This window comes from Dendrobates tinctorius, unplaced genomic scaffold, assembly GCF_039654945.1.
Source record: "Dendrobates tinctorius isolate UK_male_01 unplaced genomic scaffold, ASM3965494v1 ptg000167l, whole genome shotgun sequence".
NCBI lineage: Eukaryota > Metazoa > Chordata > Amphibia > Anura > Dendrobatidae > Dendrobates > Dendrobates tinctorius.
In genome coordinates, this window is record NW_027361834.1 from 1913984 (window position 1) to 1937731 (window position 23748).

Sequence of the window (23748 nt, forward strand, 5' to 3'; positions counted from 1 at the left end):
TTAGTGAAGCTCCGGTTTTTTCCACCTCTCCTCAGTCGCATGAGGTTCCTGACTATTTGGCGGACTACTATGATGTATTTAGTGAGAATGAGTCTGCGTCCTTGCCTCCTCATAGGAGTTATGACTGTGCAATTGAACTAAACCCGGGGTGTAAATTTCCTAAGGGTCGGCTCTTCAATTTATCTGTACCCGAGCACGAGGCTATGCGGTCCTATATTAAGGAGGCGTTGGAGAAGGGTCATATTAGACCATCCTCTTCACCCTTAGGTGCCGGGTTTTTTTTTGTGGCCAAGAAGGATGGTTCTTTAAGGCCTTGTATTGATTATCGTGCCCTCAATAAAATTACTATTAAATATCAGTATCCGTCACCCCTGATTTCGGATCTATTCTCTAGAGTCAGAGGTGCTTGCTGGTTTACTAAGCTTGACCTCAGGGGGGCGTATAATCTTATCCGCATTAAGCAGGGGGATGAATGGAAGACGGCGTTTAATACTCCGGAGGGACATTTTGAGTACCTGGTGATGCCTTTTGGGCTCACTAATGCCCCTTCTGTCTTCCAGTGCTTCATGAACGATATTTTCCGAGACTTTGTCGATAAATTTTTGATTATCTATCTGGATGATATTTTGATCTTCTCCAAGGATTGGGATTCTCATGTGGAACATGTTCGGACTGTGTTCCGGATCTTGAGAGAGAATTCTCTGTATGTCAAAGGATCAAAATGCCTTTTTGGAGTACAGAGAATTTCTTTTTTGGGATTTATTTTGTCTCCGTCAAATATTGAAATGGACCCGGCCAAGGTACAGGCCATTTATGATTGGGTTCAGCCCACTTCTTTGAAGGCCCTCCAGAAGTTTTTGGGTTTTGCTAATTTTTATCGGAAATTTATAGCAAAATTTTCTAGTATTGCCAAACCATTGACTGACCTGACCAGGAAGGGTGGGGATGTGTTGAATTGGTCTCCGGAGGCGGTTGCTTCCTTTCAGGAGCTGAAGCGTAGATTTACCTCCGCCCCGGTTCTGCGGCAACCTGATGTCTCACTCCCGTTCCAGGTAGAGGTGGATGCTTCTGAGATTGGTGCAGGAGCGTTGTTGTCCCAAAAGGATCCGGTAACATCTAAAATGAATCCCTGTGCTTTCTTTTCCCGTAAGTTCTCTTCATCTGAACGTAACTATGATGTGGGGAATCGGGAACTGTTGGCCATGAAATGGGCATTTGAGGAGTGGAGACATTGGTTGGAGGGAGCCAAACATCAAGTTGTGGTCCTCACTGACCACAAAAATTTGATTTACCTAGAGTCGGCTAAACGCTTGAACCCTAGACAGGCTAGGTGGGCCTTGTTTTTTACACGTTTTGATTTTGTGGTCTCTTTCCTTCCTGGAACTAAGAATGTCAAGGCAGACGCCCTCTCTAGGAGTTTCTTTGCTGATTCTCCTGTGGTGACCAAGCCTGCCACCATCTTAGGCGAAGGGGTAGTTCTTTCTGCCATCTCGCCCGATTTGAGACTTGCTCTGCAAGAGTTCCAGGAGGACAAACCTGAGCGTTGCCCCAGTGGAAAGTTGTATGTTCCTGACCAGTGGAAGAAGAGAGTGATGTCTGAAGTTCATAGCTCTGCATTGGCTGGTCATCCAGGTATTTTTGGTACTAGAGATCTGGTGAGTCGCTCTTTTTGGTGGCCCACCTTGTCTCATGATGTCAGGAATTTTGTGCAGTCCTGTGGGACTTGCTCCCGGTCTAAATCTTGTTCTCGCTCTAGTGGGTTGTTGATGCCTTTGCCGGTCCCCAGGAGGCCATGGACCCATATTTCAATGGATTTAATCTCTGATATGCCGGTCTCTCAAAGAATGACTGTTATTTGGGTGATTTGTGATAGGTTCTCTAAGATGGTTCATCTTGTACCACTCCCTAAGTTGCCATCTTCCTCTGAGTTGGTGCCTCTGTTTTTGCAACAGGTGGTTCGCTTGCACGGGATTCCTGAGAACATTGTATCTGACAGAGGAGTTCAATTTGTGTCTAAATTTTGGAGGACGTTCTGTTCCAAGTTGGGAATTCAGTTGTCCTTCTCCTCTGCTTTTCACCCTCAGACCAATGGGCAGACAGAGAGAACAAATCAGACCTTGGAGTCGTATTTGAGATGTTTTATTTCCGCTGATCAGGATGATTGGGTTTCATTTTTGCCCTTGGCCGAATTTGCTTTAAATAATAGAGCTAGTTCTGCCACTTTGATGTCACCTTTTTTTTGTAACTTTGGTTTTCACCCTCGATTTTCTTCAGGGCAGGTGGAGCCTTCTGCCTGCCCAGGTGTTGACACTGTGGTGGAGAGAATGCACCAGATCTGGGACCAAGTGGTGGATAAGTTCTCTCTCTCCCAGGAAAAGGCCCAGCGGTTTTCCAATCGACATAGGACCATTGGTCCCCAGTTTAAGATTGGTGATATAGTGTGGTTATCATCAAAAAATATTGCTATGAAGGTGGCTTCTCCTAAGTTTAAGCCTAGATTTATTGGACCTTACAAGATTTTGGAGATTATTAATCCGGTCTCTTTTCGTTTGGCTCTTCCTGTCACATTTAAGATCCATAATGTGTTCCATAAGTCCTTGTTGAAGAGGTTTAATGAGCCAGTTGTGCCTGAGGTGGCACCTCCGGACCCTGTATTGGTTGAAGGTAACTTGGAATATGAGGTAGAGAAAATTCTGGATTCCCGTCTGGCTAGACGGAGACTCCAGTATTTGGTTAAGTGGAAGGGTTATGGTCAGGAGGATAATTCCTGGGTCTCTGCCTCTGATATTCATGCCAAAAGATTGGTGCGTGCCTTTCATCGGGCTCACCCTGATCGCCCTGGTAGCGTTGTTGAGGGTTCGGTGACCCCTCCTCAAGGGGGGGGTACTGTTGTGAATTCATTTTCCCCTCCGTCACTGAGGCCTGGTGAACTCCCTATTCTAGTGAAGGAAGGTAGTGAGCCTGATTATCAGACACCTGGGACTAATGAAGACGATTGGCTGAGTGTCACTGACTGGATTTAAGGCAGCCTACGCCCTTTCTGCCCTGCAGGTGATTTCTCTGTGGACTCTTGGACACCAGTCTGATTCCTGCTCTCCTAAAGCTAAGTTTTCTGTTTTGCCTTTTGCATTTAAGATTTGTTTTTGTTTTTCTTGCTTTTTGGATTCTGCCACTCCCTGCTGGAGTGTGCAGTGTTCCTTGAGCTCTGTCTTCTGAAAGTACCTGAGCGCTGATTTAGTTTTTGAAGCTTAGTTGCTTCAGGGCCATTTTTATATCAGCTTGTTGGCTTTTGTCTCTGATAGGGTTTGGGCAGATTGCAGACAGCAGCCTTCCTATCCGTTCCTATCTAGGTAGTTTTTGGGCCCCGTCTTTGCTCAGCCTGTCTTTCTGTCTGTGTAAGTGTTTTCATCTTGCTTCACCGTCATTATATGTGTGGGGGCTGCCTATTGCTTTGGGGTCTGCTCTGGGGCAGTTAGATTTCCCTTTTCCTTCTTTAGGCCTATGTATCTCTCCGGCTGTGATCGAGGGGTCTAGGTCATCGTAGGAACCCCCCACGGCTACTGCTAGTTGTGTTGATAGGTTCAGGGGTCTGCAATCTGATAGTTGCCAACTTCTCTGGTTTTCAGGACTTAGCTAGTATTTCTGTTTTTGCCTCCTACGGTGACTCAATCATAACAGTTAAGTGTAGGAGGGGTTGCCAGGAGTTAAGGTTAAGTGAGACGGAAGTTAGTTCAGATGGGGCCAGGGTGCCCACAGTGTCCACATGGGCTATAGGCCCAGGACGGCTTGGCAGCCACGCAACGTTTAGCAGCTATAGTCCCGGTTTATCCACAGTTACTGGGCATCAGTTCAGTGGACCAAAAGCAGAAAGAGAAGATGTGGCGACTCGTAGACTGGGCGGACGCTATTAGGGCAGGAGTCAGATGGAGTGAGGAACAGAAAAATGCTGGAGCTTCACAGGGAACAGCACAGACGGGTCGGATGCTTTACCAGAGGCAGCTGAACCAGGTGGTGGATGATTTCAAGTCTGGGGCAAAACAGGCAGAAGGAATTGTCATCATGGAGAGATTATGCCAGCTGGGAAGCAGTCTAAGATTGTCCGGGTATGTGCCGTATAGAAGCATCAGCAATGTAGGGAAAGCTGAGGAAGCAAGTAAAAACGTATGTGTAACCTATGATGTGCCAGCTCTGGATACATTGTGTGAAGTTATCAGTAAAGAAACTGTTCAAGTTACCGTGTACTGTGTCTCATTCACCGGGAATCTCCTTGGAGAGGGGCCATCGACCCTTAGGAAGTGCCCAGGGGCACCCGAATATGGAGATGCAGGTATGCCGAACAGTGGATTGCAGTTTTCTGTGAGGGAAGGCCTGGACACTGATGCTTTTAGTGTCTGGCCACGACTATAGTCCTGGCCGACCCTTACAATGACACCAGCTGAAATCTATCAGTAATTGGAAAGCAATCTTGCCTCTTACTGAAAAATATCAGCTGGTTCAACTGATGGCCTCGTTACCAAGGTGCCACACAAGAAACTGCTCATGATGGTTAAAATCAGTGATGTGCCTCAATACCGCTGCAGCCTTATTGTTGCAAAACGTAATGATTACATTGACAGAATAATTACTAAACTACTGAAAATTCCTGCACTGTTGGGGCCATAATCATGAAGTAGAAAGAACATCATTTTGCAATAAACCTGCCATGACCAGTTGCTCCACACAAGATTTTAGACAGAGAAGAGGAAAGAATTATCAGAAGAGTTGTCCAAGAGCCAAGGAACACCTGCGAAAAGCTACAGAAAAACCTGGAATAAGTACGGTAATGCACTTAACCTCCATAACCTTTATTCATGCTCACCACGCAAGACTCCATTGCTGAACAAAAAGCATGTTCAAGCATGTTTAAAGTATGCTCAACAACATTTAGACAAACCTTTGAAATACTGGGGGAATATAGTCTGGTCAGATGAAACCAAAATTGAATTCTTTCGATGCCATAATACACACCATGTTAAAACACCATACCAACAGTTAAGTTTGGAGCAGGGAACATCATGGCATGTGGATGTTTTTCACCATATGGCACTGGCAAACTTCATGTAAGACTAGTCTCACACGTCCAGATATTTCCGATACCGGAAAAATCGGTACCGGAGCTGTGCGTGTGTATACGTTGTACATCCATGTGGCAACCGTGTGTCGCATCAGGACCACACGGACGGCCGCCGGGGAAGAAGCGCTACAGTAAGCGCTGTTCCCCGGCGTCTGGTGCTGAAGGCGGCTGTCATTTTTCTCTCCTGCTTTGCTGGCAACAGCGTGAGCAGGAGAGAATGAATGAATGAAAACCCAACGTGGGGTCCCCCTCTTTGTGAGCCAACCTGGAAGAACTCCAGCTGGGGGCTGCAAGCCCCAGCTGTCAGCGTCAGCAAGGTTGGTTCTCAAGAATAGAGGGGCCCTCACGCTGTCTTTTTAATTATTTAAGTAAATAAATAAAACAGCGTGGGGACCCCCCATTTTTGACAACCAACCTGACTAAAGCTCACAGCTGGGGGCTGCTATTTTCAGGCTGGTAAGAGGCCATTGATTTTGGCCCCCACCAGCCTAAAAATAGCAGCCCACAGCTGCCCAGAAAAGGCGCATCTTTTACACACAATAAGAACAAAGTATTTTAATGAAAGAATACACTACACAGTTTTTAAATCTTTATTATACGCCTAATCCCTTATCGAAGCCATTGTTCTCCTGTAATAAAACAAAAATAATAAACCAACAATATCCCATACCTATTCGGCTTACAGTCAAGTCCCATGGTGTAAATCTATCTCAGGGGTTAATCAGTTTACAACCGGAGCGCTGCTAATGCAGCCGCTTCGACCGGAAACTACTGGGGAATGAATGACAAGCTGCGCGCAGGCTCAGTGACAAGTGGTGACGTCACTGAACCTGGCAGCTGACATCACCATGCCTGCTATGGCGAAGCATGATGTAACCGCCATTGCGATGCCAGTGTGTCTCATGCCGATGTCAGCTTTCAGCCTCCGGCCGGCAAAGTGTATTGCAGCACAGGGAGCTAGACGCATATCCAGCTGAAGTGGCAATTGGCAGGCCCCACTCCCGTATGGCTGGGGTCTGATGTTACCAATCTGAGAAAGGGGACAATATCCCAAAAGGTTATCAGGCTATTAATAACATAATAGTTGCTCACATCTGTTTGCTTAGCCTTCTATGGGTTAGTTTACGGGGACCCCAGAAAAAAATGGCGTAGGTCCCCCTATAAATGCTAACCAGCAAAGGCTAAACAGACAGCTGTGGGCTGATATTAGTAGCCTGGGAGGGGGCCAGGGAGATTTCCCCCCCCACCATCCAGGCTACCAACATCAGCCGCCCTAGAAATGGCACATCAATAAGATGTGCCAAATCTGGCACATAGAATTGCTCTTCCCACTTGTCCTGGTGTGGTGGCAAATGGGGTAATATGGTTTGGGTTGATGTCAGCTGATAATACAAAGCTGACATCAAACCTAGGGTTTAGTAATGGAGAGGTGTCTATAAGATGCCACCATTACTAACTCCATATTCATATTGTAAAAAAGACACAATAAGAAGAAAGTCCTTTAATTGAAATAAACACACCCACCCTTATGTTTTTTCCATTTATTCCTGTAAAAATGAAAATAATAAAATATATTCCTCACCTGTCCGATAATCAATTTCTCCCATGCCGTAATCCATCTCTGCGGTAACCTTCATGACGTCACTGCGAGCACCATGAGAAATTTCTCATGATGCTAGCAGTGATCTCATTGAGGTCACCACAGTTAATTGGGCTGCTCACAATGAGCTGCCAGTGGGACCCACAGCTTCAGTGATCTCAATGACGTCACTGCAGCTGCACTCTGACGCTCAGTGTCTCCTGGATGTCAGACTGAATGGTCGCATCATGCCATCTCTCAGTTTGGCATCCAGATGAAGCAGAGATGGATTACGGCGTGGGACAAATGGATTATCGTTGGACAGGTGAGGAATATGGTGTTTTTTATCTTTAATTTATACTGTAATAAATAGGAAAAAGATGGTTGGGGAGTATTTCAAATAAAGGATTTTATTCTTGCTGCGTGTTTATTTAGAAACTTACTATTGGGTTAGTAATTGGGGCGTCTCTTGGATGCCTCTCCATTACTAACCCCTAGGCTTAATGTCAGCTGACATCAACCCAATTATCTCACTTGCCACCAAGACAGGGCAAGTGGGAAGAATGAGACTAAGCGCCAGAATTTACGCATCTTATGGATGCACCAATTCTGGGGCAGCCCAGGGCTGATGTTTTCAGTCTGGGAGGGGGCCACTATCCATGGCCCCTTCTAGGCTATTAATATCAGCCCACAACTCTGTTTAGCATTTGCTGATTTTTGATTATAGGGGGGACCCCACATCATTTTTTGGGAGGGGGTTTCCATAAAATAACCAGTAAAGGCTAAACAAAAAGATGTGTTCGGTTATTAATAGCCTGGGAGCATGTATAACTATTGGGCCTTTTCCCACAATATTAACATCAGCCCCCAGCGGTCGGCTTTCCATATTCTGGTTCAAAAAATTATGCAGGAGCCCACGCCGTTTTTCTTTTTTACTATTTATTTTATGCAAGATGTACAGAGAGGGTGCTGAATACAATTCCCATCATTTGTCACATGGTCGCGCTTATCTCAGGGAGACCAGACGACAATGATGGGAGTTGCCTTCAGCACGTGTAGTGCTTTTCCCAGGTGCCAGTACATGGCACACGGATGCTACAGGGATGTGGCACATGGACAGCAAACAGAAACATGAATGTCGCAAACGTACATACCAATGGCACACGGACCACGGATCTCACCAGTACTGTTTTTTTCCTGTTCAGGAATCACCATGATGTGTGAAGGGAGCCTAACTGTAAATGATCAGCATCTCAGCATGCCATACACTGCCATTCTGCTGAAGACATGCGCCTCACTGCACTGCTACCTGCCGGAGAGGAACTTGTGAGCTTGCTGGGAGACGTCCCAGGGTTCACCAGCATCAGATTAAGGAATAGCAAATCTAATTGATGGAGAAGCAGTCACTAGAGACTGAAGTATGCTCCTTCACCAATCAGAGGGCAGGAAGCAGACAGTGCAGCCCCTCTGAGGAGGCTGCTGAAGTCTAACCCACAGCATGTTGAAGGACCTACACGGAGGAGTGAGTAGCTGCAGGCAATTGGGTAGGATTATAATAGGGTCTCTCTCTGCTTCTTAGATGTTTGGAGAGAGGCAGGGGTTCAATTTAGGTAACAGGTAGGGCACATATCCTGAGTCAGAGGGAAATGAAAGTCATTTTCAGTATGTGTTATTCTGTGTAATTAAAGGGAATCTGTCACCCTTTTTTTGTGATATGATGTAAAAATATTCAATTTAGTGTCACATAAGCATTATAGCAGTACTTTAGATACCCCCTGACTCCCCACCTTTGATGCATAAATACCGTTTTTAGCTCTCCTGTGGTGTATGTAAATCTCCGCGGTCCGGTCCGATGGGCGAGGCTTATTCTCCTTCTCTCCCCCCTCCTCGGCTTGCTGTACGTATTATGATCTGTGAATATCACAGATCCTGTAGAGTTGCCACGCGTGCGCATTGAAAAGGCCTCTCGCGCGTGCGCAGTATGCTTTGCCCAACTGTGGACAAACCATAAAATCATTATTGCGCATGCGCCGGCATAAGCCATTACGTTCTATGGCCCGGAAGTATTGCGATACTTCTGGGCCATAGAACGTAACGGCGTATGCCGGCACATACGACGTAAATACAGCGTATGAACAAGCAGTAAGGATAGGTCGCCACTTGTGGGCCAGTGCTTTGTGCTTGCCCCCAGACTAAAATTCACCAGTCAGCCTATGGTATAGGCAAGGGCGTAACTACCAGGGTCGCAGCGGTCGCCACTGCAACTGGGCCCGGGGAGAGTAAAGGGCCCGGCAGGTCAGACCGTGATATCTGCCAATCGTGACGATTCTCGCGGGATAGTCCCGTTTTTGATCCCGCACTGAGCCGCCACCCCCCATGCACCCCCTCCTCGCCCTCCTGCCTGCAATGAAGTCCTTTTCTGTGCGCACAGGACCTGTGATGAGGTCACAGGAGGGGAGGAGTCAGGGGTCACATGATTAGGAGCCTCGTCTGCAGGACGTGCTGGTTGTCATGATGCTGGATGAGGTAAAGTTTCTGTGTGGGGTCGGGGGGTTTACAGGGTGGATGTAGCAGAGCTGTGTGTGTATGGGGTGTGCAGAGTGGAGCCGTGTGTGTACGAGGTGTGCGGAGCTGTGTGTATACGAGGTGTACAGAGCGGAGCCGGGTGTGTACGGAGCCGAGCCGGGTGTGTATGGGGTGTGCAGAGCGGAGCCGTGTGTGTACGAGGTGTACGAAGCGGAGCCGTGTGTGTACGAGGTGTACAGAGCAGAGCCTTGTGTGTGTACGAGGTGTACGGAGTGGAGCCGTGTGTGTCTGGGGTGTGCAGAACGGAGCTGTGTGTGTACAAGGTGTACGGAGCAGAGCCGCGTGTGTGTATGGGGTGTGTAGAGAGGAACCGTGTGAGTACGAGGTGTGCGGAGCTGTGTGTGTACGAGGTGTACGGAGTGGAGCCATGTGTGTATGGGGTGTGCAGAACGGAGCCATGTGTGTACGAGGTGTACGGAGCGGAGCCGTGTGTGTATGGGGTGTGCAGAGCGGAGCTGTGTGTGTACGGAGCAGAGCTGTGTCGGTATGGGGTGTGCAGAGCGGAGCCGTGTGTGTACGAGGTGTACGGAGCGGAGCTGTATGTATGGGGTGTGCAGAGCGGAGCTGTGTGTGTACGGAGCGGAGCCGTGTGTGTATGGGGTGTGCAGAGCGGAGCTGTGTGTGTACGGAGCGGAGCTGTGTGTGTATGGGTTGTGCAGAGCAGAGCCGTGTGTGTACGAGGTGTGCGGAGCCGTATGTATGGGGTGTGCAGAGCGGAGCCGTGTGTGTACGAGGTGTACGGAGCTGAGCCGTGTGTATGAGGTGTGCAGAGCAGAGCTGTGAGTGTTCGGAGCGGAGCCATGTGTGTATGGGGTGTGCAGAGCGGAGCCGTGTGTGTACGAGGTGTACGGAGCAGAGCCGTGTGTGTATGGGGTGAGCAGGGCTGTGCATGTACGGAGCAGAGCCGTGTGTGTATGGGGTGTGCGGAGCGGAGCTGTGTGTATGGGGTGTGCCGAGCTGTGCATGTACGGAGCGGAGCCGTGTGTGTACGGGGTGTGTGGAGCGGAGCCGTGTGTATGGGGTGAGCAGGGCTGTGCGTGTACGGAGCGGAGCCGTGTGTGTATGGGGTGTGCCGAGCTGTGCGTGTACGGAGCGGAGCTGTGTATGTACGGGGTGTGTGGAGCGGAGCCGTGTGTACGAGGTGTACGGAGCAGAGCCGTGTGTACGAGGTGTACGGAGCGAAGCCGTGTGTGTATGGGGTGTACGTAGCGGAGCCGTGTGTGTACGGAGTGGAGGCGTGTATGGGGTGTACGGAGCGAAGCCGTGTGTGTGTGCAGAGTGGAGCCGTGTGTGTATGGGGTGTGCAGAGCGGAGCCGTGTGTGTACGAGGTGTACGGAACGGAGCCGTGTGAGAATGGTGTGTACAGAGCGGTGCCGTTTGTGTACGTGGTGTGCGGAGCTGTGTGTGTGCGGAGCCGTGTGTATGGGGTGTACGGAGCGAAGCCGTGTGTGTGCGGAGTGGAGCTGAGTGTATGGAGCGGAGCCATGTGTGTATGGGGTGTGCAGAGCGGAGCTGTGTGTGTACGAGGTGTACGGAGCGGAGCTATGTGTGTGCAGAACGGAGCCGTGTGTGTACGAGGTGTAAGGAGCGGAGCCGCATGGGTGCGAGGTGTACGGAGCGGAGCCGTGTGGGTACGAGGTGTACGGAGCGGAGATGTGCGTGTATTTTGGCACGGGGGGGCCCCATTTGAAAGTTCGCACCGGGGCCCATAACTTTGTAGTTACGCCACTGGGTATAGGGGCCCTTGACAGTTCATTTTCCGGGGCGATAAGCATCCGACATGTCTGATTTTGGACTGTCCTTTTGTTCTTCTACATATAAGCCACTGCCAGTCATGTCTAGGAGCTTTAAAGAGCTACAAAGTGCCATTACATATAACTATAGTTTTCCCCATACAACAGTCTGAAAGCATATTTTCCTCTTTTATTCTTTACAGAATCGTCCATTGTTATCCTTGCAATGCATGTTAAAGAGGTTGTCTCATTTAGGCCTCTTTCACACATCAGGTTTTCGCCGTCAGGCGCGATCCGGCGCTTTTGACAGAAACCGGATCCGGCGAAATGCAATGCCGGATCCGGTTTCACCCACATTGACTTGCATTTGCGCCGGATCGCGCCGGATGGCCATGCGTTTCATCCGGTTTTCGCCGGATCCGGCAATGTGTCGCAATGTGTCGCGATCCGGCGTCTGGAAAAAACGTCTACTGTAACGTTTTTTGTCTCCGGCGAAAAAGCCGGACACGCCGGATCCGGCGCGTCCGGCTTTTTCACACAATGAAAGCCTATGAGCGCCGCAATGCGCCGGATCCGGCGAAAGCCGGATCCGGCGGCCGGATCCGGTTTTTTGGTCTGAGCATGCTCAGTAGCTCTGCCCACAAGACATATATAAAAGCAAGACAGTGGGACCCACAGCCACACCCAACATGCCACCCAAGAAAGCAACCAAGCGAAGCAGGAGAAGGCAGGAGACCACTGCAGCACCATCAGCACCACCACCACCCCAAATGGAGCAGCAAATAGAACATGCTGAGGAGGGGAGGCCAGCAGCAGATGAGAGACGGTAATTATCAAATCCCCCATTCCTCCAAACTAGGGCCATGGAATATCAAGATATTCATTGGCCCTTTGTTTCTCTTTATTCAACAGCCGCCAAAGAGATGCAGCAGCAGCAGCAGCAGAAATGGCATCACTGGCAGCAGCAATACCCACAGCCATGGAGTCTGGCCATCAACAGGACAGCACATCTTCTGGGAGCCCTCCCTCGCATCGTCAGCGTTTGACGGTAAGTTTTTATTTCCAAAATCCATCATCTCTGTAATATATGTCTATTCATTGCCTTTTATTTCAAAACAGGAATCACAAGATGAAGAGGAGCTCCCAGAAGAAGAAGGAAGGGGTGGACAGACGCTTGGAGTGGGCTCACAATTCGTAAGTTTTTTGCATCAAACGCAGAAACACAACATCACACTACACACAACACATAGAAAACAATGTTCTGCAGACCACACACAGCAAACAAATGCCTACATCCAAAGACATAACATTTTTTGTTTTCTTCTCTAGTCTTCCCAATCTGGTGCTCGGCCAAGAGGTCCTCGCAGTGCCTCCCAGGGTCGTCGGCGACAGCAACGCGGCGGTCACCAGCGTGTAAGTATAAATATTTTTGCTTTGTTTTTTTGCACTTTTTATTTCATTTCTTTTGTGGAGGCTAATTATGTTATTTTTGTCTTTTTCTTTAACAGCCTTCACAGCGTGCTCCCGACTCTGACGGTGAGGATGGAGGGATTGATGTGGACCGCCTCATCGATCTCGTCAGAGAAAGGGAGCCGCTCTGGAATATGGCTGACCGCAGCCACGCTGACCTGATCATTACCCGACGACTCTGGGAGGAAATCTGTTCTCTCCTTGTGGGCCGCTGGGAGGACCTCGAAGCTCGGGACCAGATTAAAGAGCGTAAGTATATACAGTAACGGTTGCTTGATGTAAACCAGTGTTTCCCGAACTCCAGTCCTCGTGGTCCCCACGGATCATGTGTTCAGGATTTCTATTTACTATTGAAATCCTGAAAACATGATCCCTGGGGACCATGAGGACTGGAGTTTGTGAAACACTGATGTTGTATACTAACCACTCCTTTCTCGTTTCAGGGAACAGAATTGTGAATCGGTGGCGGTCTGTGAGGGATCGTTTCAAGAAGGAGTTCAATAAAGAGATGCGGGCCCCGAGTGGATCTGGAGGACGCAGGAGCAAGTACAAGTACGCACAAGCCCTGTCGTTCCTCCGGGAAACAATGCTCACCAGAAGGTAAATATTACACACCACATGTGAAAAAAATGTTAGATGTAACTTTTTTTTTTCAGCCAGGGCTATACCATGTCAGTATTTTAATTGTTTTTTTTTCTCTTTATTCCACAGCACGGTGAGCAGCACTCGGGAGCCTGCACGATTGGACCCTTCTGAGGCGACCGGCACCGAGGGACACTTCGACCGCCCCGGTACATCTGCACCTTCCCTGCCTTCCCACACATTCGACCCATCTGTCCCATCCACCAGCACAGGAGCATCGTGGCCGCCTACATTACATGAAGCTGCTGGTGAGGAGATCGCTTTCCCTTTACCCCACCCTTCTGCCCCTGCCGCCTCTAGTACACCTGCGGGTACTGGGCGACAGCGGCAGAGGGGTCAGGAAAAGAGTTATGCGCAAGAGTTATTGCATCTGAATGCATCTTTCCAGAACTGTCTCAAAGTCTTGTCAGAGCAAATCTCCGCAGGCTTTCAGCAGATCAACTCCAGCATTCTGGAGGTGAAGACACTTCTGCAAACCATGCATTCAGAAGCAAGATCTTCGCCAAACCACACCTTTTTCAGGTCTGTTGTGGAGCGCATGGAAACGCTCTCTCCTGCCCAGCAGATGCATGTAATGCATTCGTGCCACGGTGCTCTACAGCAGGTTACCTCCCAACCTCCACCTCCCACCACTGTAGTTCCTCCACCTGCACCCCCTCCAGCCACTTTCCATCCTCCCCCTCCTATTACATCTGCACCCCCTCCAGCCACTTTTCATCCTCCCCCTCCTACTACATACCAGCAACCTGCCCAGTACCAGCAACCTCCCCAGTACCAGCAACCTCCCCAGTACCAGTCATCTCCCCACTTCCAGCAACCTGCCCCGTACCAAACTCCTTCCCCGTACCAAACTTCTTCCCCGTACCAAACTCCTTCCCCATACAACTTTCCATCAACATCATCTGCTCCTACAGTCCCTGCCCAACCCTCCACTCCACCACCCACCACCTCTTCTACTTCCCACATGTCCACCCATTCTGTAGCTTTTTCCACACCTTCACCTCTAACTGTTCCTTCCCCACCACGATCCCAGTCCTCTCTCCACACACCCAGTGTCGAAGTGTCCCGCAGCCCCTCCAGCAGTATTTCCACCCCACAGTACACAGAATTGTAATGTGTGTTTTTTGTAATAAAAATGCCCATTGGGTTTAAAACCTTTCTAAAAAAGTTTTTTTGCACTTTAAAAACATTTTACAAAAAAAAAAAAAATGTAAATAAAAGTTAAATTATCGTTTCACAATGGTTGTCTGTCATTTCTTTCTGCGGCGAACTATGTTTTAAAAAAAAGGTTAAATACAGGGTATTTCAAAGGTAAAAAGGTATTCAAAACCAGGTATAACTGTGGGTAAATTTTAGCTTTTTGCCACAGTTGTGTTCCTGGTTGTGTTTGAAGCAAAGTATTTCACTTAAAAAGTTGTGTTTATTGTTGGTGATTTCCTACCAATGTACACAACTTTTGTTAAAAGGTGAAATACTTTGCATAAAACACAACCAGGTACACACCTGTGGCCTAAAGGTAAAAATAGTAAGACCATGACAAGATAGCCAACTTTGGTTGGCAAAGGTATATACTGTTGGTCCAGAAGGTACACAAGTTTAGGACAAAAATCTCTCACACTCTGTCATCCCAGTGTACTCTGCCTTGAGGTGACATAAAGTATAGTGGAAAATTGTCCCTGAAACAGTCACAGAACTTCTAGTGGTAATATTTCCAATGACAACATCCATCTTCGCCAGTAACTTGCTCTTCTCTCCAACCTGCACTTTCTTCTCTACAACCTGTCAAAGAAGGGCTGTAGGAACATGCTATATCTAGTTTTCCAGTAGCCAATCCCGTTCGGAAGGCCACAAGGGTCAATTTTAAAAACCGGATCCGGCGTAATCCGTCGAAAAACGGATAGAAAAACGGATGAACCGGATGAGACGGATCCGGTCTTGTCTGTCAAGAAAAAGACGGATCCGGCAGAAAACCGGATCCGTCACATCCGGTTTTACTAAACATTTGCCGGATCCGGCGTTCCGGCACGACGCCGGATCGCGCCTGACGCCGAAAACCTGATGTGTGAAAGTAGCCTAAGAGATATCATTTCTACATATACTATTGGGCATTAATAGAAAAATGAGGACTAAAAGATTGAGTTCAATACTCTAAGTCTTAGAAATTGAAGACGGGGGCATTGTGGAACAATTCCGGTCATTGTGTAAAACGTCTTTTTACGCCTCCGCTAACATGTAGTATATAACGCTAATCGTAACATTGAAAATGTCATAAATGGCTCTTCTGTATTATCCACAGGTCCTCCAGAGGCTAAGCTGTATGGCATCCAAAAGTGGCATGTTTCTGGTTGCAAATCTAGGAACGAAGAGTCCTTGTGATCGCATGGACCCTCAGTGCCCACTGGACGGAAGATACCAGTTTAACACAGATGTTGTGTTTAATGACAAGGGTGCACTAGTAGCCAGTTATTTCAAGCAAAATCTATATTTTGAATTTAGTTTTGACACCCCTCTGGATGTCCAGTATGCAGCTTTTGATACACATTTTGGCAGGTTTGGACTCTTTACTTGCTTTGATATCTTGTTCTACGAGCCAGTTGTGAGTCTCATTGAAAAGCATCAGGTGAAGCATCTCCTGTATCCCACGGCTTGGATGAATCAGTTGCCTCTTCTTTCCTCTGTTCAGATTCAGAGAGCCTTTGCTACCAGGTTCAGTGTAAACATCTTGGCTGCAAACATCCATCACACAACACTGGGAATGACTGGAAGTGGTATATTCAGTCCTTCACACTCCTCCTACCACTATGATATGGACACTGAAGAAGGTCATCTCATTGTAGCCAAAGTTCCAGTGAATCCATCAGAAGAAGTGACTGAAGGACATAACGGAGAGGTTTCACTTGAGTACAACAACTCGCTTGGAGGCAGTCACTTCCTCAATATGATCTGTGACAAGATGGATAAGACTGAACAATGTATGGAATCAAGAGAACACCAAGATACTTTATTTCATGCCAAGATGATGTATGACAACTTCACTTTTATCCCCCTTAAAGACAACGTTGAGAGAGTACATGTATGTTCTGGTACTCTTTGCTGCTTTCTTACTTACAGGAAACACCATGTGACTAATGAGCTTTATGCCCTCGGGGTATTCGATGGGCTGCACACCGTACATGGCACATATTCCCTTCAGATTTGTGCACTAGTGAAATGTTATAGCTTGGATATGGAAACTTGTGGTGAGGAGGTGACAGATGCGAGCACCACCATGAGCTTCCAGTTATGGGGCAGGTTTGGTACCAAATATGTATTTCCCATGATCGTGACGTCAGGAGTCACTCTACAATTACCCGACCACTGGGGCTGGAAGGACCAGAACTGGTATATCAATAAAACAGAACTGGAACTGGGGTTAGTGACAGCTGCACTGTATGGCAGGTACTACGAAAGAGACAATAATTTGAGGTAATATCAGCTGGTTTAACATGCTATAAATAATTGACATACTTCCAGAATGAACCTGCTCTATAAGAACTTTTTCACCAGTATTGAGTTCCGCCCCTTCTGTGTGGTTGGATCGATCGGTGCATTCAGAATCAAAATTAATGTGGTAATGATAAACTTGAAACTTAAAACAAACATAATGTCTTTGTTAATTTTGCTTCTTTGCATTGTTGCTGAACATTTTGCTAGGGTGGTTTGACTGTGAATGCAAAATGGATTTAAAATACCTTCAGGTGGTCCTCCTAGTCTGCCATGGAAAATAGGAGGTGCAGTCCCACAGATTGATGTGGACAGAGGGTTGAAATTTTCCATATATCAAGCAGAGACATCTGTTTGCCTCTGTAGCATCCTCTAAGGGGTTATTACTATCTCGGCATTTTTGATACTACAGTTTTTCTCTTTGATGTGTCATGTTTAAAAAAAAAAATATTTGCTTTGTTGTTTATACAGTGGCATGTAAAAGTTTGGGCACCCCTGATCAAAATTACTGCTATAGTAAACAGTTAAGCAAGTTGAAAATGATCTCTAAAAGGCATAAAATTAAAGATGACACATTTCCTTTGTATTTTATGCAAATAAATATATTCAGTCCTGTTCATCATTATTGGCACCCATGAAGTGTAATTACATAATGTGGAATATCTCCTGGGAAAAAAAAAATGAATCAAGTAAAAGTTTTTTTTCCATACAGAGCACTCGTGTGAAATACAAAAAACAAGTGATTAACAATAATTAAACAAAAAAACAATGGGAGGGAAAAATTGAAAAACCTAAAGCTTGCTGTGACACTGTTATTGGCACCTTTTAAATTAAATTAGTATGGAAACACACTTTGACTCGACTGTGGTAAATCACAAATGAGAATCATCTGTGATTGTCTGTGCCCATGTCACACGAATTAGCTAATGAATGATGACTTCAGTGTTTTAAAAAGCCACATGGTAGGTCCTGTTCCTTTGTCTCACTGGTGAAGACAAAGGAGCTGTCTGTGGACATCAGACCTGCTGTTATTAGCAAACACAAGACATCCAAAGGGTATAAAGGCCCCGTCACACATAGCAATCTCGCTAGCGAGATCACTGCGGAGTCACAACTTTTGTGACACAACAGCGATCTCACCAGCGAGATCGCTGTGTGTGACAGTGATCAGCGACCGGCCCCCCTGCCGGTATCGCTGATCACTGCAAGAAACCTCTGGACATTTTTTTGTCGCTGATCTCCCGCTGGCCAGCACGCATCGCTGCGTGTGACAGGCGGGAGACCAGCGATCAGCTGTAAAATAAAAAAAAAAAATGTTATTCTCACCTTCCGGCGTCCCGCGCTGTCTTCCCACCTCTCTCCACGCTCCCGGTCCCAGTAATCCTTTGCAAGAATGACCGCGAGAACGGACGTCATCGCGGTAATTCTCGCAAATGATTACTGGGACCGGAGCTTGGAGAGAGGCGGGAATGCTGCGCGGAACGTCGGAAGGTGAGAATAACAATATTTTTTATTTTAATTCTATTTTTGGCATGAATATGGCATCAGCGCTAACGAACACAGCGATGCCGCGTGTGGCGTCTCTGTGCTAATCGCTGGTGAAGCTGTCTGTTTGACAGCTCACCAGCGATCACATAGTGACTTATCAGCGATCCTGACACGTTGATATTGTTGTCGGGATCGCTGGTAAGTTGCTATGTGTGACTCCAGCTTAAGGCCATCTCCAAAGACCTTGGTATCCCAGTTTCAACAGTACGCAATGTTATTAAGAAATTTGCCAATCATATACCCGTCAATAACCTCCCTGGTCATGGGGGAAAGAGGAAAAATTACAAGAGATGTCTTCGAAGGTTGGTGCGAATGGTGGAAAAAACACCACATCTAATATCCAAAGACCTGAATCCCAACCTGGAACAATCTGGAGTCATGGTTTCAAAAAATACCATACGCCGCACATTAAACCAAGCAGAGCTTTATTGGAGAAGGCCAAGTATGAAACCATTGCTGAAGAAAAGACATAAAAAAGATCAACTTATCTTTGCCAAAGAGTGCCTTGACAATTCACAATCCTTCTGAGAAAATGTTCTGTGGACAGATGAAACGAAAATAGAGCTTTTTGACAATGTAAAGCAACAGTTTGTTTAGACGGCGCAATTAAGCTTATAAGGAAAAGAACACCTTACCAACAGTTAAGCATGGTGGAGGATCTATAATGCTGTGGGATTGCTTTGCTGCATCTGGTACTGGAAGCCTTGACCATATAACAGGAATCATGAAATCAGAGAATTATCAAGAGATTTTAGAGTGAAATATCCTACCCAGTGTAAGAAAACTTGGTTTGAGTTGAAGATCATGGGTCCTCCAGAAAGACAATGACTCAAAGCACACATCCAAAGGTACACAGGAATGGTTTAAAAAGAAAAAATGGACTGATTTAAAATGGCCAATAATGAGTCCTGTCATTAACTCCAGTGAAAATATTTGGGTTGAACTGAAATCTACCATTGTAAAACCTTCAGCTTGCTCTTTTTGAGGTAGTCTATAGTGGCTTTTGATGTGTGCTTAGATCATTATCTATTTATAGAAGCCATCTTCTCTCCAACTTCAGCTTTTTTACAGATGATATGTTTGCATCAAGAATTTGTTGAAATTTAATTGAATCCACTCTTTCCTCCACCCATGAAATGTTCCCTGTGCCATTGGCAGAGCCCCAAAGCATGGTTGATCCACACCCATGCTTAATGATTGGCGATATTTTTTTTTTCCTGAAATTCTGTTCCCTTTCTTTTTTTTCCATACATACCTTTTGATAATTGTGGCCAAAGAGTTCTATTTTAACCTCATCGGTCCACATGGCTTGTTTCTAAAATGCATCAGGCTTGTTTAGATGTTCCTTTACATCTGATGCTAAATTTTATGGTGAGCACGCAGGAGAGGTTTTCTTCTGGTAACTCTCTTCCATGAAGACCATATTTGTGCAAGTGTCTCTGAACAGTAGAACAATGTACCACAACTCCAGGGGCTGCAAATAGGTATTGAAAGACTCTTGGCTGGCTACCAAACGTGTTTACAAGCTGTGATACTTTCAAAAGAGTGTGCTACTAGGTAGTAACCATGCAAGATGTCCAAACTTTTGATTGGCCAATTTTCCGTTTTGCAATTTTTAAAATGTAAAAAATTACAATAGATTTATATTTTTGGCCTAAAATACAATGTGTTATCTTTAACTTTAGCCCTTTTAGAAATTAATTCCATCTTCAACTTGCTTAACAGTTCACAATAACAGTAGTTTTGACCAAGGGTGCCCAAGCTTTTACATGCCACTGTAAGTCTTTGTATTTAGCTTTGACAAAACTTTATTGATACAGTCATGTGCTTCATAACACCTAAACACAATGGCTCCAGTTCATTAAACAATTTTCACCTGAATTGAATTCTAGCATGTTGTAGAGTATCAGTAAGTTTTGTCATTTTTTTTTTAACTTAACTGAATGGTATAAACCTGTCAGCGCTCCTGCTCCTCATTTTGATGTCTCTCTCCCTCCATTTCCTTAGTGTTAGAGATAGCAGCAGTGAGGTGAGAGGTTTGTACATAGATCTCCGGTAGACAAAGATGAAAGTATCTCATGAAATGCAGAGAAAAAAGGCTATGAATAAGAAGTTGAAAAGACAATAAGTACAGGACAGAACCAGCCCTGAAATATGAGCTAACGGAGAGAGCAGCACCCTGGATAGGCACAGACCTCCTATCCAGCCTATATTACTGGGAGAGAAACTCCCACAAAAGAAAACGCTGAAACTTGAATCGGGCTGCAAATCAAGTAGTGGGAAAATCATTGAAGTAATGAAAACTGCAGAATGAAACTTAGTGTAATTTTAATGCTATGTAATACATGTTTTTTACATTTCAAAGGTATCAGTGCTTTTAAGAGATTAAATACTTTATGGCATTAAGCATTTTCTTATTCTTAAATACATTGAATGCTGTTAATAGCTGTTGTTATTATTTTTACCATTTTAATTACTGGATTGTGCCTTTTTATAAAAATCCTTTCATCTGGCCCCAAAATGTATTCAAGCAGCTTTAACCCATGAATCCCGGAGGAATGTCCACAGCAGTTAATAGCAGCAATAAAAAAATGCTCTTAAGGCTTCTGTACTTACTGCAAGCCGGGACTAGTGGCAGAAAAGGCTTAACATGAGCATTCTGAGAGGGAGGATGAGCTGCTCTTCTCTCTCTTTGCTTGAATCCTCTACCTTACACATGATGCCACATGCTCGGAAGATGGTGTCTGAAAGGCACATCACATATCGGTGCATGCACTGATCAAACATTGCAAAAATGTTATGTGATACAAAAAAACCTGTGAAACTTACTAATATTCTTGTATTTACAAAGGAATCAACCACTTTAGGGTATGTGCACCCAGAGTTTCGATGAGTTTGCTAATGGGAAACGCTAATTCGTTGGGAGTTTTTGTAGGTGGTTTACATTTCCTGAATTTCTTTTTGAAGAGTTTTTCTAGTCTATCTGCAGATATTTGTTATCTGAAGCGTTTTCCATCAGGAGATGCTCCACAGAAGCGACCTGCATTTTCTTTTACTTTCACCTGACGTTTTTCAAAACCTGAAGAATAAAGAAAATTTTCAAAAGACAATATACAGTGGGGCAAAAAAGTATTTAGTCAGTCAGCAATAGTGCAAGTTCCACCACTTAAAAAGATGAGAGGCGTCTGTAATTTACATCATAGGTAGACCTCAACTATGGGAGACAAACTGAGAAAAAAAAAAATCCAGAAAATCACATTGTCTGTTTTTTTTTCATTTTATTTGCATATTATGGTGGAAAATAAGTATTTGGTCAGAAACAAGCAATCAAGATTTCTGGCTCTCACCGACCTGTAACTTCTTCTTTAAGAGTCTCCTCTTTCCTCCACTCATTACCTGTAGTAATGGCACCTGTTTAAACTTGTTATCAGTATAAAAAGACACCTGTGCACACCCTCAAACAGTCTGACTCCAAACTCCACTATGGTGAAGACCAAAGAGCTGTCAAAGGACACCAGAAACAAAATTGTAGCCCTGCACCAGGCTGGGAAGACTGAATCTGCAATAGCCAACCAGCTTGGAGTGAAGAAATCAACTGTGGGAGCAATAATTAGAAAATGGAAGACATGCAAGACCACTGATAATCTCCCTCGATCTGGTGCTCCACGCAAAATCCCACCCCGTGGGGTCAGAATGATCACAAGAACGGTGAGCAAAAATCCCAGAACCACGCGGGGGACCTAGTGAATGAACTGCAGAGAGCTGGGACCAATGTAACAAGGCCTACCATAAGTAACACACTACGCCACCATGGACTCAGATCCTGCAGTGCCAGACGTGTCCCACTGCTTAAGCCTGTACATGTCCGGGCCCGTCTGAAGTTTGCTAGAGAGCATTTGGATGATCCAGAGGAGTTTTGGGAGAATGTCCTATGGTCTGATGATACCAAACTGGAACTGTTTGGTAGAAACACAACTTGTCGTGTTTGGAGGAAAAAGAATACTGAGTTGCATCCATCAAACACCATACCTACTGTAAAGCATGGTGGTGGAAACATCATGCTTTGGGGTTGTTTCTCTGCAAAGGGGCCAGGACGACTGATCCGGGTACATGAAAGAATGAATGGGGCCATGTATCGTGAGATTTTGAGTTCAAACCTCCTTCCATCAGCAAGGGCATTGATGATGAAACGTGGCTAGGTCTTTCAACATGACAATGATCCAAAGCACACCGCCAGGGCAATGAAGGAGTGGCTTCGTAAGAAGCATTTCAAGGTCCTGGAGTGGCCTAGACAGTCTCCAGATCTCAACCCTATAGAAAACCTTTGGAGGGAGTTGAAAGTCCGTGTTGCCAAGCGAAAAGCCAAAAACATCACTGCTCTAGAGGAGATCTGCATGGAGGAATGGGCCAACATACCAACAACAGTGTGTGGCAACCTTGTGAAGACTTACAGAAAACATTTGACCTCTGTCATTGCCAACAAAGGATATATCACAAAGTATTGAGATGAAATTTTGTTTCTGACCAAATACTTATTTTCCACCATAGTATGCAAATAAAATGAAAAAAAAAACAGACAATGTGATTTTCTGGATTTTTTTTTCTCAGTTTGTCTCCCATAGTTGAGGTCTACCTATGATGTAAATTACAGACGCCTCTCATCTTTTTAAGTGGTGGAACTTGCACTATTGCTGACTGACTAAATACTTTTTTGCCCCACTGTATGAACAGCTAATCGTCTTACAATATAAAATAATAGGAACAGTCTTTCATGAGAGTGAAGTAGTCTAAAAAATTGCTGTAGTAGAATCTTGTATTTATAGGGGAAAGGTCGTCCTTTGCAAGAATGTCAGTTTTGCCTTTTTATAAATTCACCTTAATCCTTGACTTACCATACACGTTGTTACACTGGTTGTCATTTCTCAATCCAATTTAGTCAATAGACAAATTGTAAAATAGTTTCTATATCTAACTACTATAATATTGTACCATATAAAAATGGAGGAATACAATTTTTATTCCTGATTAACATATTCTAAATAAATAAAGATGGAACCGAGTGGCTCATTCACAAATCATCATCTGCTGTGATGGCCCATGCTTTATGATTGGAGTAACCTGCCGTGCTCCCTCCCCTCCAAAATCCTTAAAAAGGAGCTCTCTGTTCCACTAACATGGACACAATGCAGTTTCCCAGTGTATTACTTAAAAAGCACCACATTGAAGCTTTATTCCGTTAGCACAGGACTAAAAAAAAAAATGGACTCAAAGCCGGAGATATGATAAAATAACTTTGCAAATTGTCCTGGTTAGTATAACATTATTTTGTCATATTTGCTGCTTTTTAATCCTGGATAACCCATTTATCTAGTAACTATTTTTCTTTTGCTCACCAAGAGGAAAATCTATTTCTGAAAACAATCCAATTAATATAAGAGACCAATATTCTTTGTACCGTTCTGCAGTGACACCCTGGAGAATACAACAATGATCCTCCTCTTATGTTCTCCACTTAGAAAATAACACGAGCTATATAATGGTGACACTGTAGTACCATTATGTACGGCCACTTATTCTGGATGAATCATCGACA

General features: G+C 45.5%; 1 protein-coding gene across 1 annotated transcript in view; it reads left to right on the forward strand.

Moving 5' to 3' along the window:
• BTD (biotinidase) overlaps positions 1-17458 on the forward strand; it is a 59858-nt gene extending 42400 nt beyond the window's left edge. The window contains exon 4 of the mRNA XM_073550721.1: positions 15421-17458. Within this exon, the coding sequence (XP_073406822.1) occupies positions 15421-16593 (1173 nt within the window). The 3' untranslated portion in view covers positions 16594-17458. The remainder of the gene's footprint in view (positions 1-15420) is intronic.
• Positions 17459-23748: the final 6290 nt, after the last annotated feature.